This window comes from Protomyctophum bolini (assembly GCF_963924005.1).
Source record: "Protomyctophum bolini genome assembly, chromosome: 11".
NCBI lineage: Eukaryota > Metazoa > Chordata > Actinopteri > Myctophiformes > Myctophidae > Protomyctophum > Protomyctophum bolini.
Window position 1 is genome coordinate 7,957,583 of NC_137872.1, and position 16,821 is coordinate 7,974,403.

The 16,821-nt window shown below is 47.0% G+C and overlaps 1 protein-coding gene across 6 annotated transcripts in view; it reads left to right on the forward strand.

Annotated features, from left to right (window-relative positions):
* The window catches only part of arhgap27l (Rho GTPase activating protein 27, like), a 29,047-nt gene that overhangs the window by 5,429 nt on the left and 6,797 nt on the right, over positions 1 to 16,821 (forward strand). Inside the window, exons 2-17 of one of the 6 annotated variants that reach the window (XM_080776739.1) lie at positions 466 to 598; positions 1,588 to 1,939; positions 2,112 to 2,982; positions 4,050 to 4,229; positions 8,057 to 8,281; positions 9,066 to 9,194; positions 9,963 to 10,100; positions 11,954 to 11,998; positions 12,609 to 12,740; positions 13,589 to 13,660; positions 13,954 to 14,070; positions 14,329 to 14,382; positions 14,926 to 14,979; positions 15,636 to 15,703; positions 16,144 to 16,231; positions 16,684 to 16,782. In XM_080776739.1, coding sequence (XP_080632865.1) covers positions 568 to 598; positions 1,588 to 1,939; positions 2,112 to 2,982; positions 4,050 to 4,229; positions 8,057 to 8,281; positions 9,066 to 9,194; positions 9,963 to 10,100; positions 11,954 to 11,998; positions 12,609 to 12,740; positions 13,589 to 13,660; positions 13,954 to 14,070; positions 14,329 to 14,382; positions 14,926 to 14,979; positions 15,636 to 15,703; positions 16,144 to 16,231; positions 16,684 to 16,782 — 2,655 coding nt within the window. In that variant the 5' untranslated portion in view covers positions 466 to 567. The remainder of the gene's footprint in view (positions 1 to 465; positions 599 to 1,587; positions 1,940 to 2,111; positions 2,983 to 4,049; positions 4,230 to 8,056; positions 8,282 to 9,065; positions 9,195 to 9,962; positions 10,101 to 11,953; positions 11,999 to 12,608; positions 12,741 to 13,588; positions 13,661 to 13,953; positions 14,071 to 14,328; positions 14,383 to 14,925; positions 14,980 to 15,635; positions 15,704 to 16,143; positions 16,232 to 16,683; positions 16,783 to 16,821) is intronic. The other 5 variants (XM_080776741.1, XM_080776740.1, XM_080776743.1 and 2 more) reach the window with 5 other exon arrangements.

Below are 16,821 nucleotides of genomic sequence, written 5' to 3' on the forward strand. Positions count from 1 at the left end.
ATCTGCTGTCTTAAAATAGACAATGCATAGTGTGTGTGTGTGTGTGTGTGTGTGTGTGTGTGTGTGTGTGTGACTTGTACCGACATGACACACATACCTGTCATACCTCCACCCCCCCTCTCCCCCTCTCTCTCCCCCTCTCCTCCTCTCTCTCCCTCTCTCTCTCCCCCTCCCCCCCTCTCTCCTCTGCCATGTAAAACCATAAGACACACATTTCCTTCCTCTTTTGTGTGGAGTAATCAGTTGTTGACATCATCATCATCTGACATGTCCAAACAGCTGATATTCATAATGCCTGTCTGTCTGTCTGTCTGTCTGTCTGTCTGTCTGTCTGTCTGTCTGTCTGTCTGCCTGCCTGCCTGCCTGCCTGCCTGCCTGGCTGCCTGCCTGCCTGCCTGCCTGCCTGCAATCTTATAATGACCAGTTGACACACCCCCTCTCCCCCCCCCCCCCCCCTCCCCCCAGGACTCCTGACTTCGACCCTTGACCTTCTGAAAGGCCCAATCGTGCTGGCCGAGGGGCGTGGCCTGTCCTGACAAGGCAGCGTGTCCTGTGGATGTCATAGCGATGATGATGACGTCCTCCTTGCTGACTGGAGGTGAGTCCCCCACTACCGGCTCACAGCCTGATGGTGGCGCTATAGTGTAGCAGAGTGGCTCACAGCCTGATGGTGGCGCTATAGTGTAGCAGAGTGGCTCACAGCCTGATGGTGGCGCTATAGTGTAGCAGAGTGGCTCACAGCCTGATGGTGGCGCTGTAGTGTAGCAGAGTGGCTCACAGCCTGATGGTGGCGCTATAGTGTAGCAGAGTGGCTCACAGCCTGATGGTGGCGCTATAGTGTAGCAGAGTGGATCACAGCCTGATGGTGGCGCTATAGTGTAGCAGAGTGGCTCGCAGCCTGATGGTGGCGCTATAGTGTAGCAGAGTGGCTCACAGCCTGATGGTGGCGCTATAGTGTAGCAGAGTGGCTCACAGCCTGATGGTGGCGCTATAGTGTAGCAGAGTGGCTCACAGCCTGATGGTGGCGCTATAGTGTAGCAGAGTGGCTCACAGCCTGATGGTGGCGCTATAGTGTAGCAGAGTGGCTCACAGCCTCAGCCTGATGGTGGCGCTATAGTGTAGCAGAGTGGCTCACAGCCTCAGCCTGATGGTGGCGCTATAGTGTAGCAGAGTGGCTCACAGCCTGATGGTGGCGCTATAGTGTAGCAGAGACATAGACAAGGACTTAAACAAACATTATGTTGTAATTGATGTTGTAAGAAGATAAGAGCGCCCCTCACTTCACACAGGTGTGATATTTTATTTTTATTTTGTTTTACTTTCCAGGCGTGGGATTGTTCCTTATCTGTAACTTTCCAGGCGTGGGATTGTTCCTTATATATTTTTTTTGTAACTTTCCAGGCGTGGGATTGTTCCTTATTTCTTTGTTACTTTCCAGGCGTGGGATTGTTCTTTATATATATATATATATAAATATATTTCTCTGTAACTTTCCAGGCATGGGATTGTTCCTGATATATATATTTCTCTGTAACTTTCCAGGCGTGGGATTGTTCCTTATATATATATTTCTCTGTACCTCCCCAGGCGTGGGATTTGTCCTGGTGGAGTTCCCGTACGAGTACGAGGGGCGGGACGGAGCGCTGGTGTCAATCAAAGCCAACGAGCGCTACGTGCTATTGGCCAAGACCAACGACCACTGGTGGCACGTGACCAAAGGGGACACGCCCCTGGCACGCCCCTTTTATATCCCCGCCAAATACGTGCGGGAGCTGCCCGGGGACCCCCCCTCCCCCCTGGACCTTGACCCCTTGACCCCTGGGATGACCCCCGTGACCTCTGTGACGACCCCCTCGGTGACCTCTGTGGAAGCCGGTACCATCCCGGTGTCCGTAGCGGTGCCCGTCCCAGCCCCGGGACCGAAGACCTCCTCTCACAGGTACAAATTAACACCCTTATAAATGTGGGGTCTAATTAGTGCAGAACCAAAAGCGTGCGTGCGTGCGCCCCCTGCCCTGAATGGGTTAAGAGCGTCTGATAAATGAATACATTGTAGATTATTGATGATGATGATGATGATGATGATGATGTAATGATGATGGTGTGTTCAGGGATGAAGGTGTTTCCAGTAAGAGCAGCTCCAGAGTAAAAGCGGGCGACGAGGTGACCATCCGGGTTCGAACCGAGGCCGGTAGTCGCCGTCGCACGGAGAACCGCATGTCCACGTTCGGCGTCCCCCTGGAGCCCCTCCCCCTCCCCCCGGGAGGGGGCGGAGACTATCCCGCTGTCGACGCCGTCGACGACACCATCGGAGCCGCTGTGTCGGAACCACAATGGACTACAAACATGGACTCTAGGACTACAACGGTGGCTGGAAGGACTACAAACATGGCGGTGGCGGTGTCGGGTTCATCAAGGACTAGTACGAACGTGGAGAGGAGAGGCAGCCTCTCCCCGGTGACTCCTCCCACCGTGCCCCTACGAAACCACTCCCACCCCATCGCCGTGGAGACTCCCGTCGCTCCGGAGATGCCATATTTACCCACTGTTCCAGCTTTTCCAGATGTGCCAGCAGTTCCATCTGTGCCAGCCATTGTCCCTGTAATGCCCTCGGTTCCAGCGGTTCCAGCGGTTCCAGCGGTACCAGTGTCACCGGCGCCAGTACCAGTTGAAGTGCCATCGGCGCTAGTCACGCAAACGGTACCGCCTGTGGTTCCACCATCGGTCGTACCATCGTCGGTGCAATCTGTACCCGTGGTGCCAGCGGTGCCAGACATGCCAGGGATGTCGGTACCATCGATGGAACCAGCGCCACCGGCCAGGGACTCGATCTCCCCGTCCATCAGACCACCAGAAGGTCCTGAAAGCTCCCCGTCGTCCCTCAAACCCACAGAAGGTCCTGACAGCTCCAGGTCTCCACAGCCTGAAGACCCTGACCTGAAGCCTGAAGTCGAGGAGGAGGTTCTGGTCGAGGAGAAAACGGTAATGTGGTTTAGGGACACTTTGTGGTATTGGGCGTGCTAAAAATAGCAATACTAAAGGCTTAGGAAAAGCTTCAAGATGGCGTCCGCGATGCCCTCCTTAACACAATCAGCGGATTTCTTTCAAAATAGCAGCTCTGGGTGCCGCGCAGATATGGCAGCTTTCACAAGCTCACAGACGCGACGCGTTGTTAGCTTGTAGATCAGCTATTTTCAGCACGTGGAGATATGCAGGCTATGAGAACCGAGAACATTCAGAAACACAATAAAAGCAAGCAGCTGTGCCCATAAAAGACAAGGAAAAACATTAAGAATTCGGTGGCAATTCATTTGGATAAAGGTAATGGAGATGCCAGAAGAGTACCTCTCACATAGCCATGTGAAACTATATTCTCGTGCTGTATTTTGCTCTCCATTTCATGGTCATGGAGGGGAGAGAGAGAGAGAGAGAGAGAGAGAGAGAGGTATGAAAGGTGAGAAGAAAGTATACAGTGGGTCGCCGTGCGCATATAATAGCTCTCCTGTTTAGGTAATGAAGGGCACACCCTTGACTGCATTTGTCACTGTGCCTGCATGCCGACAATGTGTGCGTGTGAAATTTTATTAGCCTAAATTATAACTATAAAATATAGCCACTCTACAAGCTCACTGTGGACACTGGACACTTCTATAGGTCTGACTTTGCTAGTATTTACACTTCTATAGGTCTGACTCTGCTATTATTTACACTTCTATAGGTCTGACTCTGCTATTATTTACACTTCTATAGGTCTGACTTTGCTAGTATTTACACTTCTATAGGTCTGACTCTGCTATTATTTACACTTCTATAGGTCTGACTCTGCTATTATTTACACTTCTATAGGTCTGACTCTGCTATTATTTACACTTCTATAGGTCTGACTCTGCTATTATTTTCTGTGCAGGACTTGCCAGAGCAATGGTAAAGTCTAAAGTGTCTATCATCTTTAAATCATATGGAGAGAAAAGTCGAGAGTCGGGATTTTCCATTTTATTACTTTAGTGTCACATCTATGATGTAATGTGTGATGTAATCTATTACTTTAGTGTCACATCTACGAGTCCATCGAGGATCTCAACATCGACGTGGAGGCGCTGCTCTCAGGCGTTGCCGCAGCGACCAGAGCGTTGACCACAGCGACCACACAGAGTCCAGATACAGATCCAGTTCCGGTTCCGAGTCCGACTCCAGTGGAGAAAAGTGATCCTAATGATGCCGAGACCCAGGTCTGGTTTTACCTCTCTCTGGTCACATTCACGCAGGCAGGCAGGCAGGCATGCAGGCAGACAGGCAGACAGGCAGACAGGCAGGCATGCATGCAGGCAGGCAGGCATGCATGCAGGCAGGCAAGCAGGCAGACAGACAGACAGGCAGGCAGGCAGGCAGGCAGGCAGGCAGGCAGGCAGGCAGGCAGACAGACAGGTTAACCTGTGATGTCATCAACAGGAAGTGAACTGGGTTCAGGGCCAGCCAGACAGGAAGTGCTGTGAGGCTACGCAGGAAGCAGGAAGTACAACAGATACGACTGTTTCCTCTGAAAGGAACACACACGTGCACACGCACGTACGTGCACACGCACACACAATGCACACGCACACATACAACACACACACACACAATGCACACGCACACACACAATGCACACGCACACACACAACACACACGTGCACACGCGCACACACACACACACACACACACACACACACACACACACACACACACACACACACATCACATACACACACTGTGTCAGAGTTACGGTCCATTTGGTTATGTGAACTCTTCAAAAAAGTTGTTACTGTGAAGAAAGTCGATCAGGAAGTAGGTTAGAATGTTTTATATGTGTCTCTACAGTGACTCCTGGTGGCCAGACTCTGACACTACAGTTCACAGTGAAAGCTATTGAACACTTGTTATGTTGTTCAAAAGAGTCTTAGATTGATTGATTGATTGATTGATTGTTAATTGTATTCACAGTATGTAGAGTGGGTACATTTCATTATATTTCACAGTATGTAGAATGGGTACATTTCATTATATTTCACAGAATGTAGAATGGGTACATTTCATTATATTTCACAGTATGTAGAATGGGTACATTTCATTATATTTCACAGTATGTAGAATGGGTACATTTCATTATATTTCACAGTATGTAGAATGGGTAAATTTCATTATATTTCACAGAATGTAGAATGGGTACATTTCATTATATTTCACAGTATGTAGAATGGGTACATTTCATTATATTTCACAGTATGTAGAATGGTTACATTTCATTGTATTTCACAGTATGCAGAATGGGTATACATTTCATTGTATTTCACAGTATGCAGAATGGGTACATTTCATTGTATTTCACAGTATGCAGAATGGGTACATTTCATTGTATTTCACAGTATGCAGAATGGGTACATTTCATTGTATTTCACAGTATGCAGTGGTATTTACTTTGACTTGTGACACGCTGTGTGATCTTGTATATCTGCTATTCTATGTCTACTGAGACGCTGTACAGTTTGTGACACGTGGTGTGATCTTGTAGATCTGCCGTTTTTGGGGCTCAGGAGGTAAAGCGGGCCGTGGGTCGGTCGGCGGTTCGAATCCCGGCTCCTCCCGCCTGTCAACATGTGTGTGTGTGTGTGTGTGTGTGTGTGTGTGTGTGTGTGTGTGTGTGTGTGTGTGTGTGTGTGTGTGTGTGTGTGTGTGCATGTGTGTGTGTGTGTGTGTTTGGTTGATCATGTTTCAGCTCTTATTACCTGTATGGACAGGTAAGGGTTAACTGACACACAGGTGATCGAGCTAACTCCTCCCCCTTCTTTCTCTCTCTCTCTCTCTCTCTCTCTCTCTGTATGCGCGCACATGCACACACGCAAATGCACACACACACACACACACACACACACACACACAGAGACAGACAGGAGGTGTAGTGTAGTAGAGTCTTGAGCATTAGCAACATGCTAACAGGTAAACACACGGTCTGGAACTAACAGGTAAACACATTTAAACTCATTTAAAGTTTGATTAATGCCATCATCTATGTTGAGTGTATTTGATGCTGATTGGCTGTTGCCTTGGTTGTTGAGTTCTATTTGTTTATTTGTTTGTTTGTTTGTAAAAGTGTGAAAACATTTTACAATGTTTGGTTCAGTTGAATAATAGACCTACAGTATTCAATGTTGGTTAGTCCAGGGACCCCCTTAGAGAGATGGAGCAGGGACCCCTTAGAGAGATGGAGCAGGGACCCCCTTAGAGAGATGGAGCAGGGACCCCCTTAGAGAGATGGAGCAGGGACCCCCTTAGAGAGATGAAGCAGGGACCCCTTATGAGATGGAGCAGGGACCCCCCTTAGAGAGATGGAGCAGGGACCCCCTTAGAGAGATGAAGCAGGGACCCCCTTAGAGAGATGAAGCAGGGACCCCTTAGAGAGATGAAGCAGGGACCCCCTTAGAGAGATGGAGCAGGGACCCCTTAGAGGCTTAGAGAGATGAAGCAGGGACCCCCTTAGAGAGATGAAGCAGGGACCCCCCTTAGAGAGATGAAGCAGGGACCCCCCTTAGAGAGATGAAGCAGGGACCCCCTTAGAGAGATGAAGCAGGGACCCCCTTAGAGAGATGAAGCAGGGACCCCTTAGAGAGATGAAGCAGGGACCCCCTTACAGAGATAAAGCAGGGACCCCCCTTAGAGAGATGAAGCAGGGACCCCTTATGAGATGGAGCAGGGACCCCCCTTAGAGAGATGGAGCAGGGACCCCCTTAGAGAGATGAAGCAGGGACCCCCCTTAGAGAGATGAAGCAGGGACCCCCTTAGAGAGATGAAGCAGGGACCCCCTTAGAGAGATGAAGCAGGGACCCCCTTAGAGAGATGGAGCAGGGACCCCCCTTAGAGAGATGAAGCAGGGACCCCCTTAGAGAGATGAACCCAGTGTGTGGGTTTATTTGTATACACTATGCAGTTGTCTTTTACATGGAGTCTCACTGCCCTCTTGTGGGAACACTGGTGTACTGCAGGTGATAGTGAGAGGGATATATTTCTGACTAAAATATATTTCCTTTCTTAGTTTCTCAGAATGTTGAGGTGGAGAAAGTTAAACTTTGTGTTTATAAACAGATCAGAATGTTGAGGTGGAGAAAGTTAAACTTTGTGTTTATAAACATATCAGAATCTTCAGGTGGAGAAAGTTAAACTTTGTGTATATAAAAGGATCAGAATGTTGAGGTGGAGAAAGTTAGACTTTGTGTTTATAAACAGATCAGAATCTTCAGGTGGAGAAAGTTAAACTTTGTGTTTATAAACAGATCAGAATGTTGAGGTGGAGAAAGTTAGACTTTGTGTTTATAAACAGATCAGAATGTTGAGGTGGAGAAAGTTAAACTTTGTGTTTATAAACGGATCAGAATGTTGAGGTGGAGAAAGTTAAACTTTGTGTTTATAAACGGATCAGAATGTTGAGGTGGAGAAAGTTAAACTTTGTGTATATAAAAGGATCAGAATGTTGAGGTGGAGAAAGTTAAACTTTGTGTTTATAAACATATCAGAATCTTCAGGTGGAGAAAGTTAAACTTTGTGTATATAAAAGGATCAGAATGTTGAGGTGGAGAAAGTTAAACTTTGTGTTTATAAACATATCAGAATCTTCAGGTGGAGAAAGTTAGACTTTGTGTTTTTAAACAGATCAGAATGTTGAGGTAGAGAAAGTTAGACTTTGTGTTTTTAAACAGATCAGAATGTTGAGGTGGAGAAAGTTAGACTTTGTGTTTTTAAACAGATCAGAATGTTGAGGTGGAGAAAGTTAAACTTTGTGTTTTTAAAACCCAAATGCTCTCCATTTGTTTCCTTCAAAAATGTTTGTTTTATCATGTGTTGTTGTGTATATTTTCTCTGAAGTCCTCTTTTTAGAGTGTTATTATATTTGTATTATTGTTATTTTGCTGTGCAGAATATTGGTTGTTTTAACATGCCTGCCTAAAGCCTGAAGCCCAGACACCCTGTTACATGTAAAATGCATCTCTCTGATTGGATGAGTGACCTGTCCGTCTCCCTCTCATAGGCTACGCCCATCTATGCTAACGTCAGCAACCTGAGGAGGCGGAGCCAACCGGACCATGTGACCATGTCGTCCTCTGCCATTGGCCACCATGCCCCTGACGCCGCTGCCCCCTCCTCCTCTCCGGACCAATCATCAGTCTCCGGCTCCTCCTCCAATGTCATAAGTCCCACCCCCAGTGTGATCAGCCAATCAGACTCTCCGCTCAGCCCTCGGGAAGGATGGCAGGTACTAAAGTTAACCCTTTCAGGACAGGTTTTTACCCAATGGTGGGGTCCGGGCAGTTCCAGGGGGTCCGGGGACCCCCAGGGGTCCTTGAGGGAGTTCCAGGGGGTCCCCAGCTAAATGATAATTTGGAACCAAATGGACCCGTATGGGTCTGTAACTCTGAGAGTGTCCAAATGGAACCTTATGGGTCTGTAACTCTGAGAGTGTACAAATGGACCCTTATGGGTCTGTAACTCTGAGAGTGTACAAATGGACCCTTATGGGTCTGTAACTCTGAGAGTGTACAAATGGACCCTTATGGGTCTGTAACTCTGAGAGTGTACAAATGGAACCAAATGGACCCTTATGTGTCTGTAACTCTGAGTGTACAAATGGAACCAAATGGACCCTTATGGGTCAATTAACATTGATTTTACAATATAAATTAAATGGAGGTCCGTAGACTAATGCATGTCAAACAGTTTCTACTTGTCAACAATTAGACTGCTGAACAAGAACTAGGACTGGTGACACCGCACAGACTGAACTGAATTGGTCTCCTTTTAGTAGAGACTACTTTATATATACACATAGGCTACATCACTATTATTTAATTATTTGTATATGCATACATATTGTAGCCTACCATGTAGATTAGTCATGTACTATGCACTTTGTGTCTTTCTTTTAACTGCAATGATGAGCCTGCATGTGACAATAAAGTTTGATTCTGATTCTTCTACCCAATTTATATTGTAAAATCAATGTTAATGTATATGTGTGTGTGTGTGTGTGTGTGTCTCAGGTGTTTACAGATAAGGACAGCGGTAAGGAGTTCTATCATCACCCTGTGACGGGTCGTACCACCTGGACACACCCCCCCGCCCTCCAGGAGGACGTGGAACAGTCCGGCTCCGCCCACTCTCCTGTACAGGTACAGACTGCTCTGTGTGTGTGTGCGCTGTCGGACCGCTAGGCCGGCCCAGGCCATATTTATTCAGGATCGAACACCTTTAGCTTTGATGAGAGAATCTCCCACGTCTGCCTGCCTGCCTGCCTGCCTGCCTGCCTGCCTGCCTGTCTGTCTGTCTGTCTGTCTGTCTGTCTGTCTGTCTGTCTGTCTGTCTGTCTGCCTGTCTGTCTGTCTGTCTGTCTGTCTGTGAAAGTGTGATATTTCTGGACCATCTTTGTGTATTTTACAGACTGATGTCTTGTGTTTATGAATCTGGGGAATAAGTCGTGATACAACTTTGAACAAGGTGGACCCTCTTGTAAACAAGTCTTAATGCTTTATGGTGTCGTCCACTCACAGTTAACAGTCTTTCTGTTGAGTTGTGCTTGAAATGTACTGTAATTCTGCAAACTGTTAATAAATACTTCAATCAATCAATTCTGCCGGGTTGCTAAGGAGGACACAAGGAAACCACTGGGTGTTTTTATTCCTACGTCCTCCTCAGCAACCCGCAAAAAAAAAGATCCTGACTAAATATATTTGTTTTCAGTCACTTTGGTCAGCGTTGGATTTATATATATATTTATATATATATTTCTGAGAGCCGCTCCAACTATCCAGGTTTGAATGTACGTTAAATAAAATGTTTATCCCTGTGGTAACCGTGTGTGTGTGTGTGTGTGTGTGTACGTTGTGTACGTGTGTGTGTGTGTGTGTGTGTGTGTGTGTGTGTGTGTGTGTGTGTGTTAGGGGTGGAGTGTGTGTGTGGATGAGTCATCAGGAAGGTTGTTTTACTACAACCATGCATCTGGACTCACATCCTGGTTAGCCCCGCCCCCCAGTGACATCACGACCACACCCACCAACCAGGAACCAAGACAGGAACCGGTGTGTACAATAAACGCACGCACGCACGAGCACACACACGCACTCACTCACTCACTCACTCACTCACTCACTCACTCACCATATAGTGCACTACAGTGCTGTGGGCACTGGCGGCGTGTTTCCTCCTCCGCGTCATCAGTGCCCATACCCGAGGAGGGGTAGGCGAAAGGGTCTTTCAGTGTGCATGTTCTCCCCGTGTCCCTCACAAAAACCATGCAGTAATCCTGGTCTCTAAACTGCCTCCCCCTGGCCAGCCGGGGCGCCTGATGGACGTGCTACGTCCAACCAGGGAAACTCCCCCCTGTCAGGTGTAAAGGAGCAACTTGGACACTCAGGCATGAAGGAAGCATGAGTTCAAGTCCGTTGCTCTCCCCATGTCCCCATGGGTTGTAGAGCCCATGAGGATCACATTAGATAATTGACACAGGGGTGAAAAATGGGTTACAAAATCGTGGGATAAAAATTATATATATATATAAAAAAGGTGGACCCTCTTGTAAACAAGTGTAATGCTTTATTGGGTCGTCCACTCAATAAAGCAATAGCAGATCTACAAGCTGCAATAGCAGATCTACAAGGTTCAAGGTTATCTTTATTTGATCATTTTCGATGACGAGTCACTGTTGTGCAACACCGAGGATTGCGCAACAAGCACATCTAGGCTGTGGATCGCGATGCGACCGGTCTTGATATCACTAATTTGACGGAGATGAATCAATCTCCGTCTCGGGCACATGACTGTGCACTTGACGGTGATACGTCATGGGCCATTAAACTGTTAACTAGATCATGGAAAAAAAGGAGGGGGCTTAGTGTAGAGCTCTGTGGGACCCCAATATGTAGTCAACACTGTGGGGACCCATTGTACACTCTCAGAGTTAAATTAACTTACAATATAAATTGGGGGTCCCAGAGATAGCTATGGAAATGCCATTAAATGGGGGTAATGCTGTTTATTTTTTATTTTCTATAAAAATCTTTAACATTTTATATTTTCTACTGGAATCGGTTGATCTGAATCCAATTGAATTATGAGGCCAGTGCCAATAACAGTGACACCTCACAGACAGCAGAGGGCAGCAGAGTCACTAGTTTAAACAGACCAGTTCGGTACAGGAGGTTCTAAAATGTACATTTACAATACTAACAATAGGCCTAATTAACACATTATTTATTCATTCATTTTTCCCAGTTCGACTTCCCAGCTCGTCAGACCAACTAGTCTGTAATCTATGTAATATGACACAGAAACACTCAGCACGCGCACACACACACACACACACACACACACACACACACACACACACACACACACACACACACACACACACACACACACAAGGCCTAATTGCCACAGCGACCCGTGCCAGCCATTAGAACACAATACAAACTAGATAAAGTGCCCCTCGGGGCACATGCAGGTCTCCACCAGGGCAGGTCAGGTTGTAACTTAATTGTGGCCTCCTGGTGGCGCTATAATAGGCCAATGTGAAAAGGGTGGGATATATTCCTCAGCCTCAAGATTTCACGTAAATTGCACGCTGCGTAATATAGCCTGACGTCTATGCAGTACAGTAATATAGCCTGACGTATATACAGTACAGCAGCCCCACCTTCATAATAATAATAATAATAGTAGTGATAATTATAATGATAATAATAATAATATAGCCTGACGTCTATACAGTAAAGCAGCCATAATAATAATAATAATAATAACCTCTATACAGTACAGGAGCCCCACCTTCAGAACACAACATAGAAGACAGAGGTCAGAGGTCATAAATAGATCTATTAATTAACTATTTAAAACTATTTATTTGTTTGTATTTTCTGACCTTTGCCCTCTGCAGCCCCCCCTCCCCGAGGAAGACTACCCAACTGATGACCCTGACCAGGTATACACCACGCACGCACACACACACCACACACGCACACACACACGTGCACACTGAGCACACACACACACACACACACACAGGCGCACAGAGCACACGCATCTATTATCTATTATTACATTTATCCTGCAATTTTTGTAACCAATTGTTTCTCAGATGTCTGTAATGCCTCTAGCAGTGATTCTCAACCCCGTTTGACATGCATTAGTTTACGGACCCCCATTTAATAGCATTTCTATCTCTGGGACCCCCGATTTATGTTGTAAAATCTATGTTAATTTAACTCTGAGAGTGTACAAATGGACCCAATAGGGTCCGTTTGGTTCCATTTGTACACTGTCAGAGTTACAGACCCATAAGGGTCCATTTGTTTCCAAACTATCATTTAGCTGGGGGGACAACCTGGAACTCCCTCAAGGACCCCTGGGGGTCCCCGGACCCCCTGGAACTCCCTCAAGGACCCCTGGGGGTCCCCAGACCCCCTGGAACTCCCTCAAGGACCCCTGGGGTCAAGGTTCCCAGACCCCCTGGAACTCCCTCAAGGACCCCTGGGGGTCCCCAGACCCCACTTAGGGAACCAGTGATCTACATAACATGCTGTCTGATCCAGCAGGTGAAGCAGGTTGCAGGGTGTGTCCCCAGAGCTCCCCTGGTGGACAGCGCTGGTACTGCAGCAGGCTGGAATCAATCCACTGACGGCGAGGGCAAGACCATGTACACTTCTATACACACACACCAACAGGTACGCGTGCGCGCGCACACACACACACACACACACACACACACACACCGGGTCCACTGCCTCTCCTCTCCTCCTCTCCTGTTAGTGTTCACGGGAGGGACCAACGGGCAGCGTGGTCGCCGGTATTAGACTACGTCGCTGGGTACATCTTGACGTGATATCCTGACACACAGCCACCGCCACAGGAGTTGCAAATGTTCCAAAAGCTGTACCCACTACATTAACGATCGTAGTTAGAACGGGTGCGGTTGTTGGATGTTAAAGAACAAGCAAAGTTGGCGTCCACCGGCGTTTCCACCGTGCCGCCATTGCTGCGTGTGCGCACACACGCACACACACACACACACACACACACACACACCGACCAACAGGCACACACACACACACACACACACACACACACACACACACACACACACACACACACACACACACCAACAGTTACAGTACTTTTCTGTCCTTCTCCATCTGGTGTCCTTCAGGCGTGTTGGTAAATGGTAAATGGTAAATGGTGCATTTATATAGCGCCTTTATCCAAGGCGCTTTACATAGATTGTGCATTACATTCACCCATTCATACACCGATGGCAGCGGAAACCATGCAAGGCACCAACTAGCACATCGGGAGCAATTAGGGGTTCAGTGTCTTGCTCAAGGACACTTCGACAGTAACTCTGGGGGAGCCCGGGTTCGAACTGGCAACCTTGCGGGTTCCCATCCAGGCACTCTACCCCTGAGCCACCGCCGCCGCGGTAGACCCTTTGTCCTGTTATATACTTACTGTGTGTGTGTGTGTGTGTGTGTGTGTGTGTGTGTGTGTGTGTGTGTGTGTGTGTGTGTGTGTGTAGTGGATTAAAGGTGTAGATGAAAGGGGGCAGAATTACTACTATCTACGAGATGGAAGCAAATCACTGTGGAAGGTACCTGTCTGTCTGTCTATTTTGTGCAATTAAATGGTCAGCTAGATGATGATAAAAAGATGAGTATGTGATTAATTAATACCAATGATAAGTAGTAGATCATTTCAGGATATTGTTTACTAATGAATTACATTGTTTCTGTACTTTGGTGTTTACACTTTAGCATTCCTACTTTCTCTAGTGTAAACTCTAAACAACTATCCTCTCTCTCTCTCTCTCTCTCTCTCTCTCTCTCTCTCTCTCTCTCTCTCTCTCTCTCTCTCTCTCTCTCTCTCTCTCTCTCTCACACACAGCTCCCTGCAGCCCCTGGGCCTCAGGTGCCCCAGAGGATTGTGGGAAATGGAGTCGATAGAGAGGAAAGGTCAAAGGTGAGAAACTGGCGACACAGCATGGCTCCTGGAGAATTCAATGTAAATAACACACACACACACACACACACACACACACACACACACACACACACACAGCATGGATACACATTGTAATAGCAGAAATATAATGTATTAAATTTCATCTATTCACAATTTATTATTCTTGTAATAAAGAGCAGAAACAATATCATTATTCGTTATTATATATACCATAATTCTCTGTCTCTTTCTGTTTGTGCGTGCGTGCGTGCGTGCGTGCGTGTGTGCGTGCGTGCGTGTGTGTGCATGTGTGTGTAGAGGTTCGTTCCCAGACACAGGAGGAACCTATCAGACTCGAGCTCTCCAGAAAAAGTAAGTATCAGTTCTTCAAATTATTTCATAATGTTTCATAATGTTTGGTAATATGTTTCAGATTCATTCAAAACACCAGCAGTTCTCACCCCAAACGGTGAAATACCACAGAGTCTGTAAACATCTGTAAATGTATTTTGGCGGGCCTTGATGCCGTCGCAATGACTGATTTTACACTTGCTGAAAATAGCAGATCTACAAGCTCACGTTCTGAGCTTGTAGATCTGCTATTTCCAGCATGCAACCAAGTGTAAAATTACTTATACTGGATCTCTTGTCCACTAGTCCCTTCCTAACATTTTAGTCTAGTTTTTATTTGTTGACGAAATTGTCAAAATGTGTAGTCTAGGTTTTAGTCATCATGGCTTAGTTTTAATTTTGGCTTAGTTTTCATCAGTGAAAAAAAGTAATCGATGAACATTTTTCGTCTTAGTTTTAGTCGACGAAAACAACACTCTGAATAAGGTCGGAGGTCATCAAAGGTCATTAAGGTCAGAGTTCATATGTCAATGCAAGGCGTATTGTTTTGTCTTTGTGCTTTAGTCTAATTGGATACAACTGAAGAGGAATCTATCCAATCGCAGCGTGGCAGAGCATGTAGGTCCTCAAAGAAGCCCATTGGAGGGTTTGTCATTGTCTGGCTCGCTCGGTGTGGGCCTGGTTGGTGGAGGTCTGTGATTGGTCGGTTTGTCTGGTGGAGGTCTGTCATAGGTCAGTTTGTGTGGTGGAGGTCGTGATTGGTCGGTTTGTCTGGTGGAGGTCTGTGATTTGTCGGTTTAGTTGATGAGAGACTGTCATTGGTCGGTTTATCTGGTGGCGGTCTGTGATTGGTCGGTTTAGTTGATGAGAGTCTGTCATTGGCTGGCTGGCTTGGTGGAGGGTGTGTGTCATTGGTCGGTTGGTTTGGCGTGCGTGCGTGCGTACGTGCGTGCGTACGTGTACGTGTGTGTGTATGCCGGCTGTAATCCATGTAACTCGAGAACCGTTCGCCCCACCGACTTCACATTCGAGACTCGCGTTCCACACCACCACAGGGAGTGCAGTGTCCGGCCTCGAGTCTGTCGGACACACGGTTGTCCAGAACCGCCACAAAAGGCTCTGGTCAGGCTCTGCCAGTGGACCTAATCACACCTGCCTCAGCCAATTGATTGCCACGGCAACCCCACACCTGCCATTTGATTACTTAACGAGTCCACTTTTCACAGTCAGTTTGCACTCTTCATCACAGTGTAAATGTCTGCTTATCCCTCTAGGGCCACCTACTGGAGAAGGCTGGTATTCTCAACAAAACTAAAACCGCCGACAATGGAAAAAGAGTGAGGTAATGCACGCACAGGGACACGGGGAGAACATGTGAGGGTACCTACCCTAGGGGACATGGGGAGAACATGTGAGGGTACCTACCCTAGGGGACACGGGGAGAACATGTGAGGGTACCTACCCTAGGGGACACGGGGAGAACATGTGAGGGTACCTACCCTAGAAGACACGAGGGTAACTACCCTAGGGGAGAACATGTGAGGGTACCTACCATAGGGGACATGGGGAGAACATGTGAGGGTACCTACCATAGGGGACACGGGGAGAACATGTGAGGGTAACTACCCTAGGGGACACAAGAAGAACATGTGAGGGTAACTACCCTAGGGGACACGAGGATAACATGTGAGGGTAACTACCCTAGGGGACACGAGGAGAACATTTGAGGGTAACTACCCTAGGGGACACGGGGAGAACATGAACCAAACTGTTTGTTTACAGGAAGAACTGGGGTCAGTCGTGGACCGTTCTGCATGGAGGGATCCTGACCTTCCATAAAGACCCAAAGACGACCCCTAGTGGCACCTCGGTAATACTGCAATACTACGACAAAGCTACTAGCTTGTCGAAACGTAAATAAAAAGTATTTTTTGGCATCAGGGCTACGAGTTGTGCGACCTCTCATTTCTGTTATATACTTTAGCCATTGAAAAATAGCAGATCTAGAAGGTCACAGCACGGTACCGAGTGCCGCACTATGAGCTTGTAGATCTGCTTGTATTCTTTCAGAGGGTCCCCTGGAACTACATATTTTCAGATTGGGGTCGGCGGCCAACTACATATAATGTTTGGAGTCCTTCACATGAAATAGTTTGAGAACCACTGATACAGAAACATAGGGTTTTCAGAAAACAGGATTTTAGAAGACATTTTGTAGAATCTGTTTTCAGCCCTGAATGGGTTAACAGTATGTGTATTTAACAGAGTATTATGGTACTTAATACTATGTAACAGACGGTATATTGGGTGTGTATTTAACAGAGTAAAAGTATCCAGATTCCAGAGTACACGGTGGATCTCAGAGGGTCGACCGTCTGCTGGGCGTTCAAAGACAAATCATCCAAGAAGAACGTTCTGGAGGTACCGTATTAATATTACCATGGTTATCGCTGTAGGTTA